Genomic DNA, 14,660 nt, shown 5'->3' on the forward strand with positions numbered 1-14,660 from the left:
CCCTAGCCCATTTCCACAGTTGGTAAACAGCTAAATCCCTCTCCCAATCAATGCAGCCTATTAACTTGCAGCTATTGACTCGGCTGCCTCTCAACAGACTTGAGAGGCTGAAAAAAATACAAACAAATTAGACGGGTGAGAAAGAACAACAGAAATGGTGGCACAGACTATGAAAAGTCACATTTTCAATAATGAGCTTTTGGCAGCAGGAGGGAACAAAGTGACAGAGTGGAGGCGAAGGAAGCGAAGGAGAGTAAGAAGCGAGGGAAAACAGAGGAGGAATCGATCGATACGAACAGATAATCACCAGGCTTTTGTCCCAATGTGTAAAGAGTGTGACATTGCAGTGGTGGGCACAGCAGGGAAGAGATCAATGGGCTGCTTTCTGTTGATCCGTAATCCTTAACTATCTATAAGTAATTAACCTTCAGAGGAGAATGCAGGGAAGAAATAAATGGAGAAATTAGAGGGGGAATAGCAATGAGCAGAAGTAAAAAACAGAAGCTACCTTGCACTCACCAGATAACAGCACAGGAAACCAAATTAATAGTTGTCTCCAGTGCTGCCTCTGCAGTTTGCAGCATCTGATTTGGTTTTGTTTCTGTCAGACTGCATTGGCTGCAAGTGACTGCGTCTCCCTGTGGTCTTCAGACAATGATTTAAAAAAATAAAATAAAATAAAATGGCTGCTTTTAGAAACGGAGAATCTAATCTCGATTTGAAAGCACATGCTTGAAAACCTAGTATTTTTTTTCCTGTTTTTGTTCTGGTTTAGGGAAGGATCTAGTGTGGTCTTATCCTCTCCGGCCTGATGAGTGAATCCTCTGCCAAAGCCTGTCTCCTAAAGAAGATGGAGGGGAGTGATCCTATTAGGAGTCAGAGTGCCCTCTGTCGGTGCTAGAAAAACAAAGACAGTGGCACCTCTTCTGAAATAAATAAATAAATATGTACGACACATTTTCATTTGGAGACCGAACATACTATTTTCCCATCATTTCTGCTCTACTTGATAGCAGGAAATGGGAAAGGCGAGGAAAACACATGCAGCAAAGTGTCTGGAAGGTTGGATTCAAACCCCAGACTCTGCAATACGTCTCAGCGCTGATACATGGCACGCTCTCTACCGGACGCCCTTACCCCTAGCTACTTTTAAACTGCTGTAGGTGTGACAATCTCAGTTTCATGAGCAATCGGTACAGTTCAATGAACACAGCACAGTCACAGTGGTATCTATTCAGGGTTTAATGGCACACGAAACTCAGTACATTGCAGTCCACTCAAATCAAATGAAATCAAATTCTTACTGATTTCTGCTCATCAGAAACCCCTTAAGAATGTTTAAGTTAGTAAAAGGCATATCATGTTGCTGAAATTTGTCACATTCATACACAATGATACAACAGACTGGTGGCTTTATGAGAAGAAAGCAGTATGTGGAGTAATAATCATTAGTGATTACAATATGGCCACTGTAGAAAGCTTTTAGTGAGTAAATATAATGGTAAAAATTACAAATTACAAGGTCATTATGAGCAATGACTGCAAAATTTGGTAAATTATGATAATCGGGTAAAAACAAAGCACTAAAGGTACTTTCTAATAAACGTAAATGGCAAACCATACAATTATACAACAACAAAGAAATCAAAACACAAAAAAAGAGGAAAAACTTTGTTTAGGCTCTGCAGTGTGGCTTGAGGACACATTCCAGTGGATACCAATCTGAGCTGAGAGCTCCTACTTCATCTATCAGTGTGCGAGAGAGTCAAGGGTAAATCCTGGCTGGAGGAGACGCTTCTTCACCAAAAGGGACACCTTAACATTTGGAGGAGAAAAGAAAATGTCAAATTAAAAGAAGAGAAAGAAAAAGAGATCAACCTGTGGCACAGTAATTGCATTTAAAACTGCCCAAGATAACTTTTCTGCTACAATCTTCACACATTCAAAGTCATGACTTCAGTTTGATTTAAGGTGGATTCCTGCAGCCAGGCAACACTGCTCCTGACTAACCCTGAAGCTGGAAAATGCAAGGCATACTGACCATCCGATGTAGCACTGGCACAGATTTTCATGTGAGGTGGCTTGTTTGATGAGGAGCTCTACTTGTGTCGGCACATCCAGCGTCTCTTCATTAGAGAAGTCACGACCTATAGGGAACAAACTGGTCACAGATCTGCTCCGGCAAAATCACTCTGCAAACACGGCTCAACTTTGTTCAGACAACCCAAAGGTGCTTTAGGATAGTGCAAGATCTGAAAGACCTCTTGTCTCTGTTATGTTCCTTTTGTTATTAAAGCTCTGCTGAGCTCATTTTTGATCAGACATTAATTGGAAATGTATGCGAGGGACTTGGGACTGGGTTTGGTTTTAGGAGGATGCTGATGGGCTGCAATTCCCTGCTTATCCAAGAAATTTAACTTTAAGTATTATGTTTTGTACCTCCAGTACAATGTGTTTAAATTAAAAATATTATTCATAAATCTTTATCATTTACTTTACTAGACGGGAGAGTGAAAGGTGCAGTAAAAAATGTCCCACTTACCTGTAAGTTTGTCTCGCACTCTGTTAATAATCTGAATAGGCCTTCTTGTTGATGTGCTCAGGTTGTACCCAAGCCATCTCCAACTAAAACACACACACACACACACCACACACCACACACACACACACACACACACACACACACAACACACACACACACACACACACACACACACACACAAATACTAGCATCAACAAACTATTGGCAGCTTTAAAAACAAATGATGCTGTGTCTATACCGAACCTGTTCGCAGCTAAAGGAAATCAAAGCAGATTTGTGTCCTGCCTTACCATAGCGCAGTGACTTGCAGCAATCATTATGACAGCAAGTGCTCAGTATTTTGATGGCAAAATAAGCAGAGCAGACCTAAAAAGCTGTAATACAACAAAATAAACTCACTGAAGGAGTGAATCGACTCGGGCACAGTGGTCCCTGCTTTCTTGTGCGTGGTCTCTCCAAGGTCAATTCCCTCAAGAGCCTCTGTAGATGATGCCACATAGTCAGAGATTAAAAAAATCAATTTTCCTTTATTAAATAGAAAATGAAACTAGTTATGGTTACAGCTTGTGTGGAAACTGACCCACTGACTGCCCCGGCAGTGTACGAGTCGGTCTGGTGCGGGAGCGTTTGGTTCCTTTTGTGTTTGCTGTGGGCGACCCGGGAAAAGTGTGCATTTAAAAACATACACAAACTCCTCTGTAGCATATTTCATTTGCCTCATTCACCACCTCTCTGACTGCTTTAAAGACAGAAACTCGGGTTTCTTCCACAGTTATGTGTACTATTCATTAAAAGTGGTCAGATTATAGGAAAGGCCTCTCTCTTTATGTTGTCCCCCAGATTTATTCTACCCATCTGTGACCTGAAAGTCATGTTTCCTGCTCCTTTGCATTAAATGGGTCCGGTTTGCGCTGGTGGCTATTCAGTAAATGGCTATAGTAACACACACTGTAGAGAATACACTAATGAGCGTTTAACTAATGCAGCTGTAAGTCCCTGTAAGGAGAAAGCGGTTTTATGCACAGATCCCTGGCTGCTTCTTATTTCTTAAACATACTAACCCCAAAATGCTGAACTCCTTTATAATCAAAGTGACATATTCCACTTTTTTTGATTAAATGTCTTGCTAAAGGCAACCATAACAGTATTAGTAGAGAAGGTGCCACAGAGATTTATTCACTGTGTACACTTGAGTTTAACCAGCGACCTTTAGATGTCTGAAGCACTTCATTAACCGTTTCTCTCGAAAACACAAGCTAAGCAGAAGTCCAGTTCAGCTTGATGCGAGTAGATTTAACGCTCCCCACTCTTCACCGCCACAAAAAGAAGTCTTTCAGCTTGAACAAGTGTAATCTGCTTTGACTTTAACCAAACTGTTACCGGTCTGAGCTGGTAAGCTGCTGTGGTTATGTGAGGCTGTAATATGTTGATCTAACATCTGTACTCAATTTAAACAGCTGGCATTTCCTTACTGTCCATAAGCCTCCAGTTGAGCAGTGGGTCATAGACGAAGGCCTCTAGCACAGCCATGACGCTGTCCCGGTGCTCCCTCAGCACCTCCATCACTGTGTGGCACGTGATCCTGTAGTTACCATCCAAGCCCGTCACCTGACACACATGACATTTGGGAATTAGGTTTCCATTCTGCGTGTGCACGTTACAGAAATATCAGTATACTTAGAACATGTTATTGGATCATTGTTTATGAGTTTAGTAGTAGAACAGCCTCTCTGTTTGTATTTAGAAGGCTGAAAATATATTTTAAGAAGATTTCATGTCAACAAACAAACAAAAAAAACAAAACAAAAAAAACCCCAACGTCCAAAAAACTTTTGCAGTAGCTTAAAAGGCAAAACTTAAACCTCTTACAATGCAGAATTTTATTTCTTGATGCTTTCATTTTTAATTCCTTTTCTTCCTTTGCTCATTAAATTCAAGGCACAGTGAGTCACAGCTTCTGATAAAACTCTGCACAGTCACAGAAGACTAATTATTATTTGGAATGAAATAAAGAAGACAAAGAAGAAGCAGCTCAGGCAGGATTCACTTCAGTAGAGGAATACTTGTCGTGTTTAAGGGTGGGGGCCTTTGACACCAGAATAAAATGAATGTACTAGAAAGACTTTTCTGTTGCAGAGTCTCCGACTGTCTAACCTAATTAAACGGGACTATAACTGCTTTAAGCTAGGCCATAGGGAGGAGTGAAAGAGGGATTTGGCAGGTGGGGAAACCCTAAGATCAGCCATAGCGGTGCAGCAGAGAAAAATGACTTGCCTTAAAATAACTCTGACACTGATTTGAACTGTGAGCTCTGGCAAATTTTTCTTTGTGCCCACAAAAGCTTTGATCAGCTGACCAAAGCCAATTCTCTTGGCTCTCAAGTTTAAGTCTTTGTGTTTAAGTCAACTACATGATTTTGCATCACGACTGCTTTCAAACCCCTGGCCACAATGAAGCTAGTATAAAGGTGGATGTTGCTAAGTGAAACGAATGAGCATCATGATCCTAAATTCAAACTTAGAAAGTAATCAATGACCTAACCTAACCGTGATAATGGACAAAACAGCAGCACCAGGCCAACACGGTCTGTGGCTAAAATTTACCACAAATACAGAATTACATTTTTTGTGGTCGTTCCTCTGCAAGCAGGAGAGATACTTAACCAGCTTTATTAATATCCGCCTGTGCGAACAAATGACAAGGAAAAGGTAAGAGCAGGGGTGACGCTGCTCTGTACTGTTGAGCAAATATCTCCATGACACCAGGCACAAGAAATGCCAATCTGTAGCACCTGGAAAATGAACTTTCTTCACAATATTATGTATTGAACTACCTATCATCTTGAATGACTCATGACCCCACATGGTGTTACCGTGAGCACACTTTACCACACTTCATAGAGTTTGTCACACGCCAGCATAGTCGTATACCTCCATAGCATTGGTTAGCATCCTAGTCAGTCGGAAGGGAATCTTTTCAGGGAACTTTTCTCTGGTCATGGCCACCTGTTAGAAATGTATACGAGGGTAAGTTTAACAAAACATATATATATATCAGAAAAGTTTGTAATATATTTAATACAAAATCTCTTCCCACCTCAAAACAGTCTCCAAAGTCGATGTGTAGGATCTTGCCGCTTAACCGGTCTAACATCAAATTGGATGGATGCCTAGAGAACAGAAACATCATCTCCTCAATAATGTTTTACCATTTTCTTTGTGGCCATTCTAACACTTTTTTACATTAATATAGGGTTTTTAGTGTTTTGTTTGAGAAGCTCACCTGTCACCCAGTCCGAGGATGTAGCCCACCATGGACATCACAGCCAGGGATCGAGTGTAGTTCGTCCTCCTGTCGAACCACACCTGTAGGAGAAATAACATTTGTGTTCTGAGTGCTCCTCTAGGTCATAATAAAAAAATATTGTGGGAAATGAAACAGAAATCTCTGGCAGGCTGCTGAACACATCTTTTCAGACACTTAAACACATGGAGCATCAGGTACACAGGGTACTAAAACTGATTCAATTTGATGGTCTCTTAGTGAAATCCTGCAGAGTCAGTGCTTTAAAAGTAGGACAGATAACCCAGAAAACACATTCTTTAGGGAAAACAACCATTTTATTTCACTACACCTGTATCCCCGCAGTAATCAGAAAAATGAGAAACTACAAAGACCTACTTTGCTTGGTCTGCATCCAATGAAAACCTTTCCCAAAGGAAGACCAGTTTTGAGGTGACGCGGTATTTTATTGAGGAAGAGATGTTAATTCAAGAAGTTATTGGATCTATAATTAGACTCTCTTGACATTTTATCCAAGGACCACTGAATACATAAAGATAGACAGTGAAAAGATCAAGTCCCCTCCTCTGCACTGCTGACAGAGTAAAGAAGTGAAGCATTTTACCTCAGAGCTGGGACTCTTGAGCCACAAGAGCTTGGCCAGGTCGTCTCCGGCTGTGTTATTGACAGCATGTTCAAACACCTCCACCTTCTCCATCAGCGTCAGGTGGTCGTAGTCTGGAGCCATCTGGAGTGAGAGTTGAAAGTCTTTAAAGTCTTTTGCTATTCAGTATTTACAAATTCAAACAATTAGCAAGAAGCACAGGTGATCGACAGAACATAGATATTCATAAAACTTGAGTTGTCACCCCCATGGTGTTCGATTGTGTTCAAAATGTAACTGCTCACCAGTATAAGGAAAGACATTTACAAGTGTTAATCAAATACTTTTGGAAATAAACCGCTGTTCTTCAATATCTGATATTTGGTTTCTTACTGTTTTTATTCAGACCACCGACAGACTGGGGGCCTGCAAGAAGCAGCTAGCATAGGCTGTTAATATGTTTAAAAGGGAAAAAAGTCAGGTTAATCTGACTGAAAATCATAAACTGGATGCAAATTGTGCAAATCTTTTTCTGGTTTTAAGGCCTTGTAAACGTCACACTATAAGCCACATTCACCCATTTGCTGTTTCTATCACAGACACACTCACACACAGCTGAAGTGAAGTGTTTGTCCTTCATGATTTTGCCCCAACGACATTTTGGCATGAAGACTGAAGGAGCCAGGCATCAAACCACTGACCTTCCCCCCTGATCCTGGTATTGGGTCAAGAGCTTTTACTTTCTGCAGTGATGTTTTAGCAAAGAAAATTATTCATTTTGTTGTTCTCCTTTGACTAATTAGGAATTCCGGGGGGGATCTGCAGTTAATTTGTGACAATTAAAAATCTGTAAATGTGTTTTCACAAAGAGTGATTGGTATTCATCAATATAATCACTGGAAACAGATGCTTCCTCAGCTCTGATGAATCTATTTAGTGTGTAGTTTTATATGAAAATGACAATTTCATAAACGAATGGGACCAGCTTGTTGGCACGAAACATAAACAACATGTGAGTACGTTCAGCCAATAACACATTAAAATGTATTTAGTAAGACAGGAAGTTAATTCATCGTGTGAATGCGTTTTTTGTGATATGCTAAAGTTCCAAAGGAAGCTAACTGGCTGAAAAAGTAACTAATGGGATCAAACAACGTAAATAAGCACACAGTTGGAGAGAAAACATCCTGAAACTGTTGTCACTTATTCAGACAGTGGAAATAGAAGCAGTTCCTCACCCTGAGCATGATGCGATGTTCAATGTTGAGCAAAATCTTTTTCTTCTCTCTGTAGTCTCTGATGAGGGCATGCAGGGTATCACAGTGGGGCACCCAGCCAATCAGGCCCGAGTTGGTGGACAGGGGGATCACTGCGTAGCGCTGAATGCTGATGAACACAACACACAGCCGGGATGAGCACAAACAACTTTGTCAGGTATGTGCCAGGTGAGTAAAACACAACTGTCTCTTGGAATTTGTGTGTGTGTGGTGACGCCAGAGTGTGTGTCTACCTGAGGTTCTTGCGCAAGGACGCAGGGTCGTTTGCCAGAAGCGTGTTAACCAGACCGAACAGCTGCATGACTCGCTCATCCTGCCTCAAGTCCTCATGGCCCTTCAACAGGAACATGAACTCGTGGCCATTACTACCTGCAGATGGGGCAATAAAATACAACAATGATGGACTGCTTGAACAATGGAAAGAAATGCATAAATAAACTCTTAATGGTTGGAAATGGCAGCGCTCGGTATTTTTGCAAGGGTCAACTCAGACTCCTCTGAGTATGAGAACAAATGAGAACAAAATTATCAGCTCACCCCCCATGACATTTGAAGCTTTGTCAAAAATTCTCCAGGAGTTTGTAAAATTAAGCTTAAACTGAGGTTTATCTTCCAATTTACACGCAGTAGAAAAACTTCGGCGAGTGAAATCATCGTGCCACGAACTAAAGAAATCAGTTTAGACTTGAGAAAAAGATTTGTTGATGCTCACAAAGTAGGAGATGGATACACAAAGTTGTCAAAGTGTTTCCAAAGTGTCAAGAACTGGAGTGAGAAGTATCGTCAAGAATTTTAAAGTGAGCCTAACAGTACAGAACAAGCCTGGCAGAGGTTTGAAGTTATGGAGAGATATTTACCTCAAAAGGGTTCCAAATGCCTACGATAACATCCACAGGCCTTTCCTAACATGCAAAATGATTTGTGTGCAACTTTTGAGGACTCACGTGGTCATACTTGTTTTAAAACCACGATCTAAAACATACGTTGCTCGTGGTGAAGAACTACCTCCGGGATATCAGAGTGACTGTTACTGTCTGGCCTGCACAAAGCCCTGACTTGAATCCCTTTGAAAATCTGTGGAGTGAACTAAAGACCAAGGTCCATGCCAGAAGACCATCAAATCTGGAGGAGCAATCCCATCGTATAATTGCTCAGCAGATGTGTGAGGGACTTGTTGAAAACCACAACAAATTCCAGCAAAAAGGATTCACAACTGACTATTAGCATCAGGACGCGAATAATTTTGACCAAATAAACAGCAGATATGCAATAAAGGATTAAAAAGACTCTACATAAATAAAGCCTATGATGCTTATGAAGTACCACGATACTTTCAGTATGTTAATAGCTGCTGGATGAACTATGATATTGACTCAGTCCTCTTGAGCAGAATGAAGTTTTCAGCATGACAGACAGGAAAACATATTTCACTTATCTGAATTACAGACGATGACACTTATCTAATTGCTCCACTATTTCACCAACACTGTACTACCTTTAATGGAGTAAACTGAAGCTTCCAGTGGAAAATAATGCCCCTGTTCTATCCCGAGTCTGCTTCTAATGACAACCCCAGTAAGTACATTGTACCAGATGAAGGAGCATCGAAAGTAAATCTAGGTTGCCTGCAGTGGCTGACAGGTCTTAATCTGAAGTCTTGCTCCAGAGGTCAGTTGATTTATTAGCCATCATCTTTTACAGAGTGTCTTATATAACACTGATGGAATACATCAGAAAAAAGTGCAGTAATGTCCAGAGAAGTAGAATTACCGCCTTGCAGTTGTAACCTCTCCCCAGCAGTAAAGCTGCAGCTGTCTGTGCAGACTTTGAAAGAATTAAACTAGGTCAATAACGCTGATTCTGAAGTCCTGTGATGACGGTTCAAACAGGGATGTCGCCCTGCGCTACAAATTCTAAATCATGTATGCTTCACACACACTATCAGCCCTGCTGCACAAAAAAAAAAAATCTATCACTGTAGTTTCAAGGTGGAAACCACACCTCAGTGTCACCAATTCAATATCCGACTACACGTGAAATATGGTCACAATCTCCCCTTGTGCTTCTGAGGTATGGTGTTGAATAATGGCCAGAAAAGTTTCTTTTGCAGAAAATTATGTCGTCACACTGAAGTCAAACTTTGACCTTTAGCCTACATTATCTCATCAATTTAGCATTTTTGATTATTAGACACGCATTATTATTATTATTATTATATCTTATATTATAGCTTATTAATTCAGTCCACCGAGACCTAGTGGATGTTTGTGGCAAAATGTCCCTGAAGGGCAATGAATCCCTACGATATCGTGACAATCAGATTTACCGACAGTGGGGTAGGACAACCCAAAAACATATTGCCTCCGGTCACGGCTGGCGCTGGTACAGGGGCATAAAATGTGTGAAGCAGAGTGAACAGTTTATGATTGATAATGTGTGGATTTGGCTTCAAGACAATGTGATATTACAGTGCTTTGCCATTTTAGAAGCACTTCGCTGTCATATTTCATATCACAAAACGGAGCAGAGGCAAGCATGTCAAAGTTATTTATTTCAGTATTCAATTTAATAACAAAGAACAGTGTTGGGAGGGTTTGTGACAAACCGTGGTGTGCCCCCGTATGTTCAATTGGAAGAGACTGGGAAAAAACCAAGACTCTTTTGGTAGAAAGTTAAATAGCCATCGAGTCTGGTCCACGTGTGGTGAGTGGAATTCATATTTGCTTATCACTTGTTTGATCTTGCTTCTGGTGGTATGAACGTTTTCTACGGTCATATTCTAGCCACACCACATGCCATGACCGATGAATTCAAAATAAACTGTGCCCTTGGAGCTGTTTATCGTTGGATTCGATTAATATTGAATTTTCTCTAATGTGACGGCCCATGCCTGCTGAAAGCATATGACTAGAAATATTCTTTAATCCATTTTCCTAATATAATGGGTTCAGAGCCACAAGGGCTGTGCAATTTTCTCCTAATCTTACCCATGATGGTGAGTTTGCGTGGGCGCTGCTTGGAGGTGATGACCTGCAGGGAGGGGGCGATGGACTGGATGCGAATGATAGGCTGGTTGGGGTCATAAGTGCCGGGTACAGCAAGCTCCAGGTCTCGACACATCAGCAGCTTCGGAGAAACATATTGGAGCTCCAGGGAGGTCAGCTGTGAGGAAAGTTGATGAGGTGGGGTGTAGCACAGGAAGAGACAATTAGTTTTAAGTCTTTTGTACAAAAACTTCACTGACAAAGCAGTGCCTGCCAAGCCAACAGTGCCTAAAGCAATATGCATATTGTAGCAGACACTGGCTCATATCCAAGTTAAAAGGCTTTATCCAGAGAAACTTGTTTATACGCAGCTTTTTATAAATCATCTGGAACATTTCACTTTCTTAATGCATTTGCTGCTTGTCTGCAACCATCAGTCATTTACACTGCATCAAATCTGAATGTGGCACACTATTTAAAGGCCTTTATGGTTCATTTCTGAATGCTGATGTATGGTTACTGTCCCGCCCTGCGCTGGAACTGCCGTTTGGATGCATTCTGGGAAGGGTTTATCTCTATGTTAATGCCCTGTGGGGGAATATTTGCACTGCTCCCAGCATGTCGTAATGCTGCAGTGTATTTCATGCTGCGTACTGTAATGTCACAGCAGGGTGCATCCTTGAGAGCAGGGCCATGCTACAGTGTCAAATAGCATCGCCATCTTCATTTATTATGTGCAGTACAAGCTGCTGACAGAACTATTTTTAATGTCACTCTTCAACAATGTGATGATAGCTGCTAGGAATGGCTTCTATCAATTCAATTTCATCTCTTCTCCTATAGCAACAAGCCCTGCTTTCTATTGAAGCATCTACCCATTATGTTGTACCAAAGTGGCTACAACAATCTGACAGATGCTGATAGTTAAAACCAAACAATTGACCACAGAAAATAAACTACCTGCAACTTGTAAAACATATCTCGAAAAATATTCTGCCTCTTGTGAAATTTTACATTAGGATATTATGCAATAATTTAATAGACAGAGTGGCGCCTGAGGGCGTGACAATAAAATGAGCAATGCTATCCACTGATGCTGTGCCATTCCTCTTCCTACATCATCACTCTCATCACCATCCTGCCGTCTTTCAACATCTTGCAACATTAGTTTTTTTTTCTTCCTGCTCAATGACTTTAAACAGAGATGGGGGAATGAAAGAAGTCGCTATCATTAGCTCCCATTCAGTGTTGTTTCTAATGTTGGTATGCTGGCAAAAAACACACAGGAGCCATTAGTGTTTTATGTCATATTACACGACTAAGAGACATTTACCATCTTAAGATCAAAGAATGAGTCAGGGCATGAAATGCAAAATCTATAATCTGATGAAACACTGGAATGGACACAGACGTGGTGAGATGTCAGCTCAGATTTTTCCAGGAGGCACAAAAGACGTACTCTGACGTACCATATGACACAGTACAAAAATGCTAATACTGTACATACACTACATATACTGTTGAATATTACCACATGAGGCACACTGCAGTGATCATTAGGATGGTGATTTATATATTATTAACAAAAAAAGTAGTGTAACTGTCTGACTGTAGGCTTCATATTTTCAATCACCTGTGGCAGCTGCTTGGAGATGCGTCTGAACACGTGGTAGTAGAGGTCCCAGGCCTGAGTCAGGTCTTTAACGTTTCCAGAGCGCATGTACTTCCTGCACCAGTCTTGTGCCTCCATCAGGTCCCTCCCATAAGCCTGTAGCATGAAGTAAGAGAAACACAAGTGTTTTCTTTTTATGTCCAATTTCTTTTCTCTCCTGAAAGCTATTCAATTTTTAATTTGGCTTATGATAAATCTATATTGTGCGGGATGGTATACATTTTAGATTTGTGGAAGCTAGGAAATATTTCTACCACTGCTGTTGCTGATGAGGATCCAAATAAAAAGTATATATATAATATGCACAGGCCACCAAGGCCCCTCTATAAGGTAGAATGATTTAACTTCAATTTTCTATCTTCCAGCCTCCATATCAGAACACATTTTGTTTTCAACAGTTTAGATGAAGCATGAATAGAATGTTTAATCATTAATCTTTAAGCCTTTTTTGACAGAAATGTAATAAAATAATGTGAAAGTCATCATTTAGATTTAGGAATAGAATCAGAAGCTAGTGCACACATGCTTGAGTACTGTTTCCAGTCCCTGTCATCATTGCTTGCACCGCGACAACAAATCAAACCGAGAAGATTCAAACCTGATTGAAAGAGGTCTCTTTGAGGGTCTGTGGTCCCCTCTCCATCATGGCATGTAGGGGTTCCAGTACAGCAAACATGCCCTTGACGTTGCGCTCACCGAAGTACAGACGTGATGCCTCTTCAAGGCCCTCGTGCCACATCTCATGCCACAAGATGGCCACTCGGATGAGCTCCTCACTCACCTGGATAAAGGAAAACGAAAGGAAAAGGTCAGTCTGTAGCATAATGAGGACCTGTTTTCACAGGTAAAATCTGGACAATTTAAAATTGTTTTATACAGAAAATATAAATTGCAAATATTTTAAAGAAAAAAGGAAATGCAAAGTTCACCTTCATCAAGCTTTTTCCTTTTACAGGGTGATGTACATTACAATTCAATTACGATTAGAAATGTTCACAATCACAACAAAAAAGGCTGAATTTCCTCCTCTGCTGCTAATTAGCCTTTCCCATTTAATTTTAAATGATACAACAAGTCATAACAAGAACCAGAAAACCTTATCTACATTGCTATAACTCATATTTGGAAATTAAATATTTTGTTAATTATATATATATATAGAAGAAGCTACTGTCAGCTCTGCTCCCTCATTAATATGGACTCGCCACAGCAGTTAGCTCTGTTTGACTTGGCAGGTTTAGTCTTAATTCATTTATTTAAATGCTGGATGTCCTTACGCAACCCCATAAAAACCTTGTGTCTTCTCCCGGGTTCAAACCAGGATCATCCACTTTTTAGCCAAATCTTTAGACCACTAGACTATAAAGTTCACATTTAACTCAATGGAACAAACCCACAACTTTTTACTATGCAATTTATAAAGATGTTTTAATTCAGTAGTGCAACAGAGATGTTTTACCATCATAGCTTGCTGAACTAAGGTGTTGCAGTGTTCACACATGTTCTTCAGGATCTTGTTGGCAGCATTGTGGCGGGCGGTAGTGGTGGACTTTGAAGCCACAGTCAGTGGGTAGATCAAAGCCTGCATGTGAACACAGAACAACCGCTGATCACTGAGGGTACAGCTTTTAACTTTTCATAAAAGAAATGTGGCTGTTCTGTGTTCTAAAATGTAGCCTCCAGTAGAATAAGCAGACTTACCTGGGGATGATATCGTCCAATGTCGGTTAGCAGCTGGTGGATCAGACGGCCCACCAGGGCTCGAGGGGTGTCGATTCGAGCTATAAGCTGCGGGATGACCTGCAAATATAAAAACATTGCACTATAAGTATGCACTCAAATCAGCCTTTTCTCTCACCCAAAAAATTTTTTTTCATATGATTTTATTTCTAGGCTAAAGCCTCTTTAAATTTGTATCTCTACATATATATTACCTGCAGCCAGGTGTCTATTGAATGGTCTTGATGCCTTCCACCAGAGCTTCATTCACTTCGGGCCAATGACCATAATCAAACCACAGAGTCAAACCCTGAGCAGTAGAAAACAAAATAAACTAGACTCTCTTTTCCTTTTTGACCATTGTGAATCAATCACAGTCATCACTAGAGGGACTCCTGTACTCACATAGCATGTATGGGTGCTCTTTGGGCTACTTGTCCAGTGTGTGTGTGTTACAGTCGGACACAAACTCACCTAAGTTGTGTCCTGCAAGTTATTTCCTCTGGACAGGGAAATGGAGCGGAAAAAACCTTGCACAGCAGGAACTGTGTACAGGAAGCAACGTCTTTGAGAGGTCCTA

The 14,660-nt window shown here is 40.8% G+C and overlaps 1 protein-coding gene across 1 annotated transcript in view; it reads right to left on the minus strand.

Moving 5' to 3' along the window:
• Positions 1-1,224: 1,224 nt before the first annotated feature.
• mtor (mechanistic target of rapamycin kinase) overlaps positions 1,225-14,660 on the minus strand; it is an 87,629-nt gene continuing 74,193 nt past the window's right edge. Inside the window, 23 exon segments of the mRNA XM_085145220.1 lie at positions 1,225-1,815; positions 2,042-2,147; positions 2,543-2,579; positions 2,581-2,610; positions 2,612-2,625; positions 2,942-3,022; positions 3,123-3,188; positions 4,015-4,150; positions 5,473-5,547; positions 5,639-5,711; positions 5,825-5,907; positions 6,450-6,572; positions 7,667-7,814; positions 7,939-8,074; positions 10,693-10,867; positions 12,323-12,457; positions 12,960-13,142; positions 13,821-13,943; positions 14,063-14,161; positions 14,296-14,312; positions 14,315-14,390; positions 14,555-14,635; positions 14,637-14,657. Coding sequence (XP_085001346.1) covers positions 1,800-1,815; positions 2,042-2,147; positions 2,543-2,579; positions 2,581-2,610; positions 2,612-2,625; positions 2,942-3,022; positions 3,123-3,188; positions 4,015-4,150; positions 5,473-5,547; positions 5,639-5,711; positions 5,825-5,907; positions 6,450-6,572; positions 7,667-7,814; positions 7,939-8,074; positions 10,693-10,867; positions 12,323-12,457; positions 12,960-13,142; positions 13,821-13,943; positions 14,063-14,161; positions 14,296-14,312; positions 14,315-14,390; positions 14,555-14,635; positions 14,637-14,657 — 2,034 coding nt within the window. The 3' untranslated portion in view covers positions 1,225-1,799.

This window comes from Neolamprologus multifasciatus, chromosome 20 (assembly GCF_963576455.1).
Source record: "Neolamprologus multifasciatus chromosome 20, fNeoMul1.2, whole genome shotgun sequence".
NCBI classification, from domain to species: domain Eukaryota; kingdom Metazoa; phylum Chordata; class Actinopteri; order Cichliformes; family Cichlidae; genus Neolamprologus; species Neolamprologus multifasciatus.